Source organism: Rhea pennata, chromosome 7 (assembly GCF_028389875.1).
Source record: "Rhea pennata isolate bPtePen1 chromosome 7, bPtePen1.pri, whole genome shotgun sequence".
Classification (NCBI taxonomy): Eukaryota; Metazoa; Chordata; class Aves; order Rheiformes; family Rheidae; genus Rhea; species Rhea pennata.
In genome coordinates this window covers 17,417,851-17,431,466 of record NC_084669.1, presented here as the reverse complement: position 1 = coordinate 17,431,466, position 13,616 = coordinate 17,417,851, and the positions used below count along the sequence as shown (strand labels likewise).

General features: G+C 39.2%; 1 protein-coding gene across 3 annotated transcripts in view; it reads left to right on the top strand.

The window, feature by feature from the left end:
* The first annotated feature begins 435 nt into the window (after positions 1 to 435).
* The window catches only part of ZNF518A (zinc finger protein 518A), a 36,892-nt gene continuing 23,711 nt past the window's right edge, over positions 436 to 13,616 (top strand). The window contains exons 1-4 of one of the 3 annotated variants that reach the window (XR_009958897.1): positions 436 to 489; positions 2,046 to 2,170; positions 4,566 to 8,435; positions 11,987 to 12,065. Coding sequence is in view for 2 of the 3 variants with exons in the window: in XM_062579645.1 (XP_062435629.1) it covers positions 4,682 to 9,361 (4,680 nt within the window). In the remaining variant the exon portion in view is untranslated. Of the gene's footprint in view, positions 490 to 931; positions 1,179 to 2,045; positions 2,171 to 4,565; positions 10,229 to 11,986; positions 12,066 to 13,616 lie in introns of those variants that run through there. The other 2 variants (XM_062579645.1, XM_062579646.1) reach the window with 2 other exon arrangements.

The following is a 13,616-nucleotide window of genomic DNA, read 5'->3' as shown; positions in this document are numbered from 1 at the left end:
GTGTGGTGCGTTTTGTGCGTGCCGGTGGTAGATGCCTGGTGGGGTAGTGAGCACGGCTGTGCAGCCTGTTGGTGCTGCGTGCAGGCCGGTGCTGCGTGCAGGCTGGTGCTGCGCACACGGCCGTGCTGCAGGGCGAGCGTGGCCCGGCGCGGTGCGGCGGGAAAGGGTGCGGAGGCCGCGGCGCTCCCGCCGGGCGGCCCCGCGCGGCGTTTCCGCGCCGCCCCCGCGGCCTCACCCGCGGAGGGGGCGGCGGCGGCCCCGCGCGCAGCCCGGCCTCGGGGCGCCGGCTCGCCCCCCCCCCCCCTCCCGCCGCAAACGCTCCCCGTCGTGGGCCTCGTCGGCCTCCGTCCGCCGCCGCCAGGTGAAGCGCGTATCCCTCCGCCGCGGCCGCCCCCACCCCCCGCCGTCGGGCTCGGCAGCGCCGCAGTGCCCGGATGGAAACTGTTATGGCCGCCAACGGCGACTCGCGGGGCTACGAAGACGCGCGAGGTAACGCGGCAGCGGGCGCAGCGGGCGGGGAGGGGGCCCGGCGCGGCGGGAGGGGGCCCGGCGCGGCCCTGCCCGCGGGCGCCCAGGCGGGAGGTGCGATCCCGCGGCAGGGCAGGAGGGCGCCGGGGCTGCGCCGTTAAGTAGTCCGGCGCCCTCCGCCGCGCGCGGCCCGGCCGGGCGAGCGAGCGAGCGAGCCGCGGCCGCACCCGGCTGTGCCGCGTCGCATGGCCGCGGCGGCCGCCGTATCCCTCCGCCGGGCGGCGCGGGGCGGCCGGGGACAGCCCGGGGGGTCCCTCGAGGCGGCCCCAGACGCGCCGCTCCCCCCCCCCCCCCCCCCCGCCATGTCGTCGCCGCGGCGCTGTCCGGGCGGCGGCGGGTGCGCGGGGCGCTGCGCGAAGGCGCCGGCGGGAGGTGCGGGGCGGCCGCAGGTGCGCTGCGGCGGCGTCGGCCTCGCTGGCCCGGGGGCCGCTTGGGCGGCCGCTGCCGTGAAACGAGCGTTTCGGCGTGTCGGAGAGGTGGTGCCCGAGCATCGGAGCCGCGCAGCTCCGCGAGTCCCTGAAGAGCTGCTGTAACTTCCTGCATGTGTCCATGTTTTCGTGGAGATGGAGCCACCGCTTAACATTTGCAGGCGCATACAGCACTGGACCAAGGGTGGGAAACGGTGTTTGTGCTGTGAACTTGAAGTGAGCGTAAGCAGCTTTTGCAGAAAACTTGAAAACGCCAACTGCTTGTGAATGTATTTTGACCTTTTTTTATTCTAAATGGAGAAGCTAAAAAAGGCACCGAAGTTAGGAGCGTCTTATTTATGAGTTCTCACTAGATGAAACTACGTAACTGAAACTTTTTTCCTCTGTCTCTCTCTCTCTCTTTTTTTTTTTTTTTTTTTTTTTGGCAGAACGCGTAGGGGACACCCTATGACAGGGCAGCACCCCTGGGGTGAAAAAAAGAAAGGCTTAGAAATGACTTACCCTTACCTTTTTTTTGTGTGTGTGTTTGCATGAGTTAACTTTAGCACGTGTTTATATATTTTTTCTGTTTTACAGTTTATTTACTTGTTTGAAATATTTTGAATGTACTATCTTTTCCCATTCGATTGTGCAAAAATCTCTGGAAAATTACAACTACCTTTGGTACACTTATTACAGTTTTTTACAATTGTTGTTCAAGAAGTATTTTTGTGGCTTGTTATTTGTCTCATTCCAAAGACAAGTTTCTGTTTGGTTCAGGTTAAAATTTGATGGGCTGAGGTACCAATTACTGCTTTCTGTCTTCTTTTTAAAAGTTATTTTGCATTCATATTTACCACAGTTAAGAATGCCTGTGAAGCACTTGCAAAGTGAAGATTAATACCTGATTAGGAGGAGTTTAATTGCTATCTTTTAGCATGATTTTAGAATTTGTATTGTGTTCAATGGTGTTCTCTGGTGGGAAAGAAGGTACTACATATTTACAAGTTTTTTTCTTTACTGTTTTAAAAAAGGATACAATATAAGATTGAAGGATTTCAGTCATGCTTTTATTTATACCTTTTACAATATCTGTCCTTTTGTTTCCAGACCTTTTTTTCAGTATTCCTCCTGACTGTGGCCTTTTCAGAGTTTTGCATATTTACCTCTTCTATATGAGTGGAAAAATGTTAAAAAGGCTGTTGAAGAATTGAAGTCTAGTCTATTCTTAATGAGTAAGTTTGACTGCTTCTTTGCTAAAGTATACTTAAAAGATCCTTGGGATTTTTTTAATAACATTTGTTAATAGTTTTATTTATTATGCTGAAGGTGTTTGTAGATAGGAGCGTGTTACCCATAATAACAAAGTTTAATTGTAATTAATGTGGTTAATTAGTTAAAGATCTGAAAACGGTTTGGATATATCCAACTGAGACACTTTGTAAAACACTTGTTTTTTTATCTGATTAATAAAAGGATGCCCAGCTGAGGACCACATCAGCCCCACATTAAAAGCTTGAGGTTTGTTCTCTGCAGCATTGTGCATTCACTTTTGTTTTTTATAGTGTTAGTTGTGTAAATGTTTCAGGTTTCGATATCTGACAGTATTCTCTTTTAATTTGAACAACATGCTGCTATTATTGGGATGATGTACTATATAATGCAGCCTGTAAACTTCATATGTGTCATCTCTGTATTTGGAAAAGTTCTTCAGTCAACACTCCCGAGTCATATTTTGGTCACTTATTCTTTATGTTAGAGTTAGCTTGCTCCTGTTCAACCTTACGGGATTTGCCATTGACAGGAGAGAGCATTATAATGCAGTATTTTTTTGGTGCAAATGGAGTGGAATACATATGAACTGTTCTGTTCTTAAGGCTCAAAGTAGAGTAATATCACACATATTAATCTCCAGTAGAGAAGGCGGGAAATGTATTCTCGTTTAATTAAAAAAAAAAAGTTTAGTTGTAATTTTGAGAGATTCTCATTGTGGTGTGGTTTCTTTTAGTTGTTTGTTTTGAATATCTAATGTGTAGTTGAAACGTTTGACGTCTCATAATTGAAAAACACAATTAATTGAATTGTAATTATTATGAAGTCTGTATAAAAGAGATGTTTATTATTTTCAAGAACTGTGTAGAATTGCTAATCTCTTTTTCTAAGGAATATAATAAAACATACACTAAAAATGTGTTTTGCTTTTCTTGCTACTGAGATACGTAAACATGGCTTTGAAAATATTTCAGTTGCAATTTTTTTTCTGTTGAGTATTTATATGTTTAATACTAGATACCTCTGTCTCACAGAGTTATGGGAAAGTATTTGGAAGACCTTAGTGGTGGTGCTTATAATGGCTTTTAGCTCTTGTGCTTCAACGCTATGAGGAGAGGATGTGATTATTCTTTCAGTTTAAATGTGATTAAGTAGTATGGTCTAATGACTTCCAAGTCTGCATTGCTTCAGGATGGGCAACAGAATAATGGAGAGAGCACTGCTGATCAGATTTCAGCCAATGCTTTACTAACTTCTGTTACCGAAGAAAGTGATGCTGTAGCTTTTCCATTATGGAAAAAATATTTAGCAAAAAAATATTTTATACTAGGAAAGAATGAATGGAGTATGATTTTTTGTTTCCTTTCAGTCTCACTTTTTGAAATGGAAATGATTTTCTATGCTATTCCATTTCTTATGACTTATGCTGACATGTGGGAGTGTTGTTTGAGCGTAGACTTAAGCATAAATTTTCAGTGCAGCCTCTTTGAAGAATCACTGACATTAAGTCTGTAGAAAGAGAATGATACTGATCATACCTGTTTGAGCCTTGTAATCCATAGAGAATTACTGTTGATAGTCATGCTGGTGTTCTGGAAAAAAAAAAAAAAACACTATACACAGGAATGTATGGTGAGAAACAAAATTAAACTTCTATCTATTGACTGCTTTTTTCTACCTTCTACTAGTACACTTTCATTATATACTAAAAGTGGCCTCGTGAAACATTCATTGTGAATAAATTGGTTTGGCCTTGTGTGTGTGTATGTGTCTGTATAAAGGTCATTTTTCCATTAGTGAAGAAAATCTTTTTGTTCAGGATTTTTTTTCTTTTTAAGAACAATGGTTAGCTACTGGGGGGAGTAATAGTCTTTATTATTATTTTTAATAATAAAAAAACCCTTCTGTTGAGTTTGACTTGTTTTTACAACTTCAGATAGGCACAATTAATGATCTATGTCACAGAGGAGGTATTGAGTTTATATTTGCACGAAAACCTGGTTTTATCAGATCCTAAGTAAGTTCTAAATTCGTTTAAAAGAGACAATCTCAAAAGTTCTGATGCTTACAAGATGTCATAGTGGGACAAAAGTTGATGGCATATAGTATCAAAATGTTTTCCTCTTTTTTTTCAGTAGATGTCCCTTAAAGCTTATTTTCCCCAACTTATTAAATATTTTGTTTTTAAAAATAAAGTTATAATACCATGCCTCTTTTTTTTGCCTCATGCTTTTTCCTCTCAAATGGTATTATAGCAATGACTTCAAAGATTGTTGTGTTCATTAATTAATTGTAGTGAGTGTTCTAATTGCATTAGCTTTAAAAATAATATTTGCTATGTTTGTTTTCTAATTTCAGGAGAATAAAATGGGGAAGTTCTAGAACCTTGAGAATAATTCAGCACAATAATTTGCTGCAGGAACTAAGATTAATCTCAATAATTCACTAAAAAAAGAGAAGGAATACTTAAAATCATGCCGTCTGAAAAGGAACAGATATTTTATGATAAAAAGCAAATTAATTTGTTAAACCACAATGCTGCAAAGAAACTTTCTATGGATGCTACTTTGGGAGAAGCACTGGTGAATGATACTTTAAGTATGATGCCTCAACCAGCAATTGTAGATGTCAATCTTTCTTACGAACTGAAAACTGTGAAAATTGATTTACCCAAGGTGAACATTCCAAATGAAGTACTAATGAAACATGAAGTTGATAGATTTAGAAAACTATTTCAGTGTAAACAGCAAACTGCAAGGAAGTCTTTAAATCTAGAGAAAATAAATGGAAGCAATCCCAATTGTTCAGAGGGAAGCCATTTGCAAAACAAACCAGAAGTGCAATTTGAGGAAGGGTTGAAAACAACAGCAAAGATACTTAATTTCACTTGTACAAAGTGCAAGGATAATATTCGATACAGCCCGAATGATCTACAGAAACATTTTCAGCTGTTACACTATGGCGAGTTGCCTTTGTATCCTTGCGAAATGTGTAACTTCTCAGCTAATGACTTTCAGTCATTTAAACAGCATAGACGCACCCATCGCAGCACTTTAGTAAAATGTGAGCTCTGTAATGATGAGCATATGTACACTTTGTTGGATTTGACAAAACATTTCACAGCAAAGCATTGTGTAAACGGTCACTTTCAATGTGAAAAATGCGGGTTTTCTACCCAGGATGTGGGCACATTTGTTCAGCACATTCACAGACATAATGAGATTCCATATAAATGTGGAAAATGCCATCACATAAGCTTTACAAAAGAAGAGTTCCAGAAACATCTTCTTGTCCATACTGGTACGTTTCCTTTTGGTTGTCAGTACTGCAGTTACAGCACGCCACGGAAAGATTATCTTTTAAAACACATTATAGCTTTGCATAGAGACCACCTGTATGCAAAAGAAAAACTGGAAAAGGATAAATGCGAGAAAAGAATAGTGAAGACATCAACAGGATTAAAGCTTGTGTTAAGAAGATATAAAACAGGAACATCAAAGAAAGCACTCTGGAGACGGAAAAAAATAAGCAGTGGAAGTGACAATACTGAAGAAACAGATTCACAAATATTAAGAACTATGAATAAAATCCACCTGAAGCCTGAGGAGCTGAACCAGTTTGTAAGAGATGTGGAGGTAAATGAAGAAAAAGATGAAATTATGTATACTGAAAAGCATAATTTTGCAGGTGGAATGCTGTCTGCTACTACTGCACATTATAATAAAGCAGATGATGGAACAAGCAATGGCCTGGGATTACTGAGGAATGCTGTCCATGGGCCCACAGTATTGATGGTCAAAAACAATAAAATATCTGTTCCAGCAAATTACAGTGCTAAATTTATGGGATTTAAAATGGTAGATGGAAAGCAACATATTGTTATAAAACTATTACCTACAAGTAAGCAAAACTCGCATTTGTTGGGTCAGAAAGCTGATCTGATTAAAGATGGCTCTACATCTTTGCTACAGACTGCTGATCCTTGTAGCTTGTCTTCAGGTGCTCTATCACATGTGACTGATCAGACAACCTTGAAGAACAGTTCTGTTCACCCATTAAACTCTACTCCATTTTCTTTTTCTGCTTCTCATCTAGGAAAAACAAAAGTGGAAAAACAAAATAACTCTTTATTGTATGGTAGAAGTGTTTCCCAAACTGTAGCACCTTCTAATGTAGCTGTGGGAAAAAGTTCAAATCATTTGCAAATGAAATTGAGCTCAACTATTCCTGCATGTGATGAGGTGACAAAAGTTGGAACTCGAAGTAATATCTCATGGGGAAACTATAGTCCTCCAAGTCACCCTCAGGTATTACCACCTGCTATTACAAATACGCTTCATTATGACCCTGTGAAAACACCGTTCTTCCCTGAACTGAAAAAGCAAAATGGTGGCCTGAACAATAGTAATGGAGCTAATAGTGTGTATTATTCACCTTCAGTTGATTCTTCTAATGAAGGGTTGCTTTCTTTTCATAATTATTCTAAAATGGACACTTCAGATAACCAGTGTAGCATTTGGATGTCAGCAGATGACAAAAATAAAGAATTTATGTCCAGCAAAACACTTTCTTTTCAAAACAGTAGGAGAGGTGAATCTGCATCTTCATATTCAGAGTCACTGAAAGGCATAAAACCAGAAAAAATTATATCATCTCAGTCAAATATTAATAAAACTTATGGACACATAAACACTAAGAATAACTGTATATCTTCTAAAAGCCAACCTAAATGTGTTATTGACAGAGAGTGTTTTATGGAAGACCAGTGTAGCAATGGCCAGCGGTATTTGGACACTAACATAAATCAAGGCTTTGAGAATGTAGCAGAGAAGTTTCAAGAAAATGCCTCTGATTGTGTTAACTCAGCCTTAATGCCTAAAATCACATCAGTTTTCTCATTACAGAGTGAACAGGCAGCTAATTATTTGTCACCTGAAATAAACCAGTTATTGCAAGATGTGTTAAAAGTCAAATCAACTACTCAGCAAGAATCCCATAGCAAGTCAAATAACTGTGTAAAACTTTGTTCTGAGAAGTTGCTTCCCAGTCATGAGACAGGAAATAAAACCTTTATGCATTTAAAGAACTCGGCAACTGCATGTGAGTTTCAGAGGCCTCCTGCTAATGTAGGCTTTCATTTTTATAAGCGGGAGTTGAACTCAAGATGTAGCACAAAGGAAGGTACACATTGTGGGAAAGAAAAAAAGATACCCAGAGCATCATTTGATTCACAGGGAGTGGATAAATTATCCAGAGCTGCAGGTGTTGGTACGTTGCTTAAAACCCATACAGATGCAATCGTAACGCAGCAGTTAGTGAAAGATAAAACGTGGTCTACAACCCAAAATCCTAGTAGCTTTTCACCAGTACATCAAGAACAGAAGAAAACCCTTCTAGTTCAGTCACCACCATCAGGATTTTTTGTACCTTTGCACCTCGCTAACCAGCCCGGACTACAGGTTGTTTCAGGAAAATCTCTTCCATCCACCAGCTGCTCAGATGGTCATTTGACTAAAGGTGTACCTGCATCTTTTGTTTTAAATAAAGGACCTGGAATGTTTTTGACTTTTAGTGGGGCAATTGGAACAGTTGCAAATGTCCCTAGTGATAGTTCTCAGGTTTTAGGAAGAGTTGCATCCAGAGAATATGGTAAAATAACCATACCAGCTTCAAGAACAGATGTGAAAAATGACAGTTTTAGAAGCATAAGAAGTTCCAGTAGTAGGAGAGCATGTAGTACAGCAAATGACTCATCAAGTAGCATGCCATTCAAAGGACCTCTTGTAATTACAAACTCATCTAAGTCATCTATGAAAGGAATTTCTTCTGTGAAAGTGTTAACAGAGCATCAGGATGCTGTCTTTGGTTCCTTGGAGTCAGTAAAAGAACAGGAAATTCATCAGAAGCAACATGTTTATGCGCTTTTGCCTGATGGAAAGCAGGCAGTTTTTCTGAAATGTATGACACCAAACAGGCCTCTAGTACGTAAACATAGTGTTTTTCATGATAATACTTATTATCAAAATTGTCAACCAAAGAAAGCTGGAGCCATGCAACAAAAGCTTTTGGTGAAAATTAAGACTTCTACTTCAGAGACACTGGCTGATGCAAATCGGTCAGTAAGCAGCTCAGTGCCCTCACTACAGTTGGATAACGTGCAGTCCCTTACTCCTGCACTAGCACAGAAACAAGCTAATCTTACTTCTAGTGATGCCTTAATCTTACCAGGTAGGTTATTGCCAGCAAATGCTTCTGTGGCAAACTCTAATCCAGCATGTTGTATTCATCCTGTAGAACCTGTGCATTCTGCCAAACCTGCAGGGACACGGTTGCAAAAAAGTTCTGCCGAGAGTACGCAAGTAATAACAGTTAACAGTAGGAATAGCTTTGGTAGTCAGAAGTCCACGTGGAGCACCAGAAACAGAATCACAAAAGTAAAACCTCGTTTAAAACAAACTGGGCCTAAAAGTTCAGAAGCTATGGTTTTGCAAAGAAACAAGAATTTCAAACGAAAAAGGAAGGATAATTACTCAGAACCTCCCAGAAAGAAAGTAACATTGCACAGAAAGTGTAAGGAAAAGAATCAAACTGGAGTTGTTGGTGAATCAGGTGGCCCTTACAAACCAAGAGCATCAAAAGAAACTGTGAGGACTTTGAAACTACTTCCTTTTAATTCTAAGCAACTTGTGAAATGCCCTCGGAGAAATCAACCAGTTGTTGTGCTTAACCATCCTGATGCTGATGTTCCAGAAGTTGTAAATGTAATGAAAACTATTGCTAAATTTAAAGGACATGTTCTTAAGGTTTCATTGTCAAAAAGAACTATTGAAGCTCTTCTGGAGCCAGCTTTCTGCAATCCTTTGGACCTAACTACTGATGATCTTTCTCAAAAGAGGCACAGGACGATAAAACCTATTAGCCCTGTAAAAGAAAGATTTGTGTTAAAATTGACACTGAAAAAGACTAGCAAAAACAATTATCAGATTGTAAAAACTACCTCTGATAACACCTTGAAAGCTAAGTTTAGCTGCTGGTTTTGTGGTAGAATATTTGACAATCAGGATAATTGGGTAGGACATGGACAGAGGCATCTAATGGAGGCTACTCGAGATTGGAATTTATTAATGATGACTAGTGAAGAAAATAAATCTTAAATACCATGCAGTACACCTTTTAAAAAGAGAATCTAGTTGAATTATGACATACAGGTCATTTTGTTTTGTATTTCAGTATTGTAATTGATAATGCAAAATGGTTGTATTTTAAAAGGAAGAACAGATTCTCTCTTGGCATCAAGGTTTTGAGATCGATCGAGGAGCTTTGTGATTTAGATAACTTGTAACTAATTAAAAATACAATTCCATAAAATATATATTATTTTTTGTTACTACTATCATGTCCTATATTTTTATTCTATAGAATGAGTCTTCAGGGCTTTTGTTCTGTACATATTTAAGAAACCTAAACATGTAAATATTTTTATACTTTTCAGTTATTTGGTATAATTTTTTGCACAGAAGTTATTCCTTCCCCCTCTTATTTTTTCAGTTCTGTGCATGCACTACTAAAACCAATTTAATTTTTTTTTCCAACTACACACAGCTGTCATCCTGGGATTTTTTTTTTTTCACTTGTTAGGTCTTGATTTTGTTTTTCAGGGATTGAACACTATTGTTAGCAAGTGCCTAAAAGATGTGAAGCAGTTTACATTATGTCAACTGTGTAACCATAGGTCCAAATAGGGCCAATTCCCCAATAGGTTCATTTAAACAAAGCCATATGTGAATGCTTTAAGCTATATTGCTATGCACATGACACTTGTACTATTTCTGTGCAGTTTGTCTACTTTCTTAGTGAAGTATTTTTCATATAAATTAATAAAACATGTTATGATTGTGTTTAATACAGTGAGCCTGAGAATGGAATCAGTTGAAAATATACAGTATATATATTCATAATGTATATGGTGTTTAAGAATGGTGAACATTCCTAATCTGTATTGACTCTTGTCACTATTAAATTTGATATAACTTGTGTTTACAGAATACGACTATGAGCATTTATAGAAAATACTTGTTTTGTTTTATACTATGTCTGACACAAACGCTATAGGAGGGGCAGCATATAATTAAGTGTAAAGCAACATTTCAGGCCGAAAGCTGGATAATAGTTTTCTTCGAGGTGGAAGTAATGTATCCTCATAATGACTACATAGTATATTTTACTGTTGCATACTCGGATTAACTGCTTTTTAGGGCAAAACCTAGGCTTCAGTTATTGCTCCTTCATTTTAATGGTCAGTAGGGTAATATTCCCAGGAACCTGCTTGCCTCCTGTTTGTTACTTTAAGGGTAATCAGCAAAGGAGAATGGCCTTCACGTTGCTTAATGTGAATAGGAGGGTATGCGAACAAAGGCCCTTATCTGATCCATAGTGATGGTAGAGTCTTTGTGCTCCAGTTTCTTAATGAATCCAGAAGCTAGATCGAGCCTTCAGTGGGAGTGCCCTTAGTGTAGAGGTGAGGCAGTGTACAGTTCACGTCTTCTGTTGTAGCTGATGGTGTCACCCTTCATGAAGCTCATGAGACATGTTCATGGAAGAGCTTGAATAACTTTTTTACGGATATCGTCACTGCAAGGTCAAATGGGAGATCTTGAGGTTGCAGAGTGCTGGGACCTGTCTGCACTAGTCAAGTAAGCGTGCCAGGAAATGTGCTCTTATTTACCCAGTGCACTCTAAATTTTCTCTTATTGAAGAATGCAGGTAAGGTGTTCTCAAAGCCAGCTTTACGGATGTTCTGCAGGCAGTGGAGTTGGCAGTGAGTGTTCTGGGTTTGCAGCCACATGCTGTGCTATGCAACAGCATAGGTGTCGTTGTAGAGTTTTGCCTAAGTACTGGAAGATTACATCTTACGTGTACAGCTTCCAAAAGCATTGATGGAAAAAAAATGTCAGAATTGAGTACTGGACCTGGAAAAGGCTGGGGCATTTAAATCACCGAGATTTTAAATTATATGCAAGTCCAGTGGTAGTTCTGCGTGACTTTTTCTACAATGTGAAAGTGGAGCTTGACCTGCTATCAGTGAAGTAACTAGAAGTCCCTTAGGGCCTAGGAATGTCACTTGGAACAGAATTAGAATCATGTTAATTAAAAAAAAAAAAAAATCACAGTGAAAACGATTGAAAGCAAAACCTTTAGTACTTAGGCATTTTTTCTTGATGTGTCCATGGGCAGGGAGATGCATACTAGCTCTGTAGCTAGAGAGCTACATATAGGAATCAGTTTAAGTACCTGAGCCAGTGAAGACAGCATAGTTTGGGGTGAATTAATATGCAGTTGGAGTGCTTTATATATCAAAACTGGGTCATTTTGTGAGCTACAAAGTGTACGTGATCTCTGACATAAGTTCTGACGGGAACGTCAAAGACGACTTGTGCAGTGATGAGGAATTTTGTTAGGAAAAGCGTTATGAAGAAGCATTAACCTTTTTGGGTTGAAAGGATCTATCGGCTACCTTGGCTTTCTCTCCTATAAATTCAGAAATTGAATGCCTGATTCTTGGACATTGTAGTTGCCTTTTCTGGCAGAAATATCTGTGAATTTTGTTGCTAAAACTTAGCAGCTTGGTGTTGGTTTACTAAGGATGACAGATTTTTGTTACCAGTTACTTAACACAGAGGTAGAAGTCTCGCTGTGGAGTTAAGGGGGTTTTCTCTGTATTGATGAATCGTGAGGGCATTTATGTACTATCGTTTCATCTTTTTTTTTTCTCCCACCAGTCTGTGTTCCTATGAATTTGGGAGCCTTATGCAATACCATGAAGAAGAACACTGTAAATTGAAGAAATCCTGAAATAAGGTTGCTTTATATGATCTTACTTCATTGTCGTGTGTCACTTTATCCATGGATGTCTCTCTCATTCAGTACAGAAACCTGTTGCTCGCTAACGAGCAGTGATTTAATATTTTGTTTCCCCACTCTTAACTGTGTTCCTGTATTCTTTAATGCACATTCCTCAAGTATTGTTCTGAATATAGAATTCTATTTTTTATTTTTTTTTGTATAATGCTTCATTTGAAGTCTGAGGAGTTTGGTAGTGCTGAAGATCAGATTCCAAGGAATTGCAGGTCAGAATTCCATTAAATTAGGTATTAAAGATCACAGTTACAGATCATCAGTAGAAAGTTAGGCTTAAACAAACTGACCAGCATCACAGTGGATGTGTAAATGGTGCAGGGATGATACACAGTTCTTGAAGGAGATGTTCAACTATATGAAGCTACTTTTCTACAAGTAGACTCCTGCAATGTTTCTTTACACCTTTCTCAGCTTCTTCAGTAAGTGGGCAAGGTACCCTATAAACAACAGTCTGTCATTACACAACTATGATTTATCCGCAAAGTATCACTTCTGAGCTAAATGAAATATATAAATCTATATGGAAAAATAGTAAATGATCATATATTTAATGCCTGTGTTTTAGTAGATACTGCTGATGTGACAAATCGAGGTTGCACAGGTTTCTTTTGAATGCTTGACTTATTTGCAAATGTAACATTTTAAGATAGCTTGTAATGTGCAGACAGCAAAATAGAATTTTAACTTGGCTGTTGTGTTTGGGGACATACAGAAGTAGATGCAAGAGCAGAGTCAGCAAGAAAAACTTTCTATGAGAAAAGTGTGAACACAGATGTGGCCTACTCCTTATTTGTACAGTGTTTGTGTGTTTCTGACTGTAAAGTGGCCTTAAAGGAGGCCTAAAATCTAGCCCATTGTGTATTCTTTATAACATCAGTAACTCATTTTTTTCTACTTCAATAATTCCAACATTTTAACAAAAAACGTGTGTTTAACATTTGTTCCAGGGCTGTTGTCATGTGAGACTTTTTTTTTTTTTTTTTTTAAAAAAAAAAAAAACATTTCCTAAGAATCTGCCTGCTGCTGGTGATTTAGACTGAAGGAAGAATGTAGTTTTGTAACTTGCATGTCTGAACACTTGAATTTTTGAGAATGCAAGTTCTTACTCCTTTCACAGAACAACATTGACAGGAATAATTTGCAGTACTCATTGTACTCTCATTTCCGTATCAGGTAGGCAGAAAAGACTATCTCCTATGTACCTTAGTAAATGTGCTAGTTTGAGAATTTAGGGCAAACAAGAAAAAAAAAATCTGTTTTAAAGCCAAATTTTTAGTTCTATTACTTATTTTACTTTTTCCTTTGTAGCTCTTCAGTTAATAACAGTTATCCAGATGATAAATGTATATAATAATAACAAAGCAATATGGGGGGAGAGGTGTTGCTCTATCTGTCAGAGATCAAATTAAAATACCTGTTGCCTGCTGAAGACACCTCACAGCTTTAGTGGTAAATGCTGGCACTGCAGCAGCTGTAACAAAGTTTCAGGTA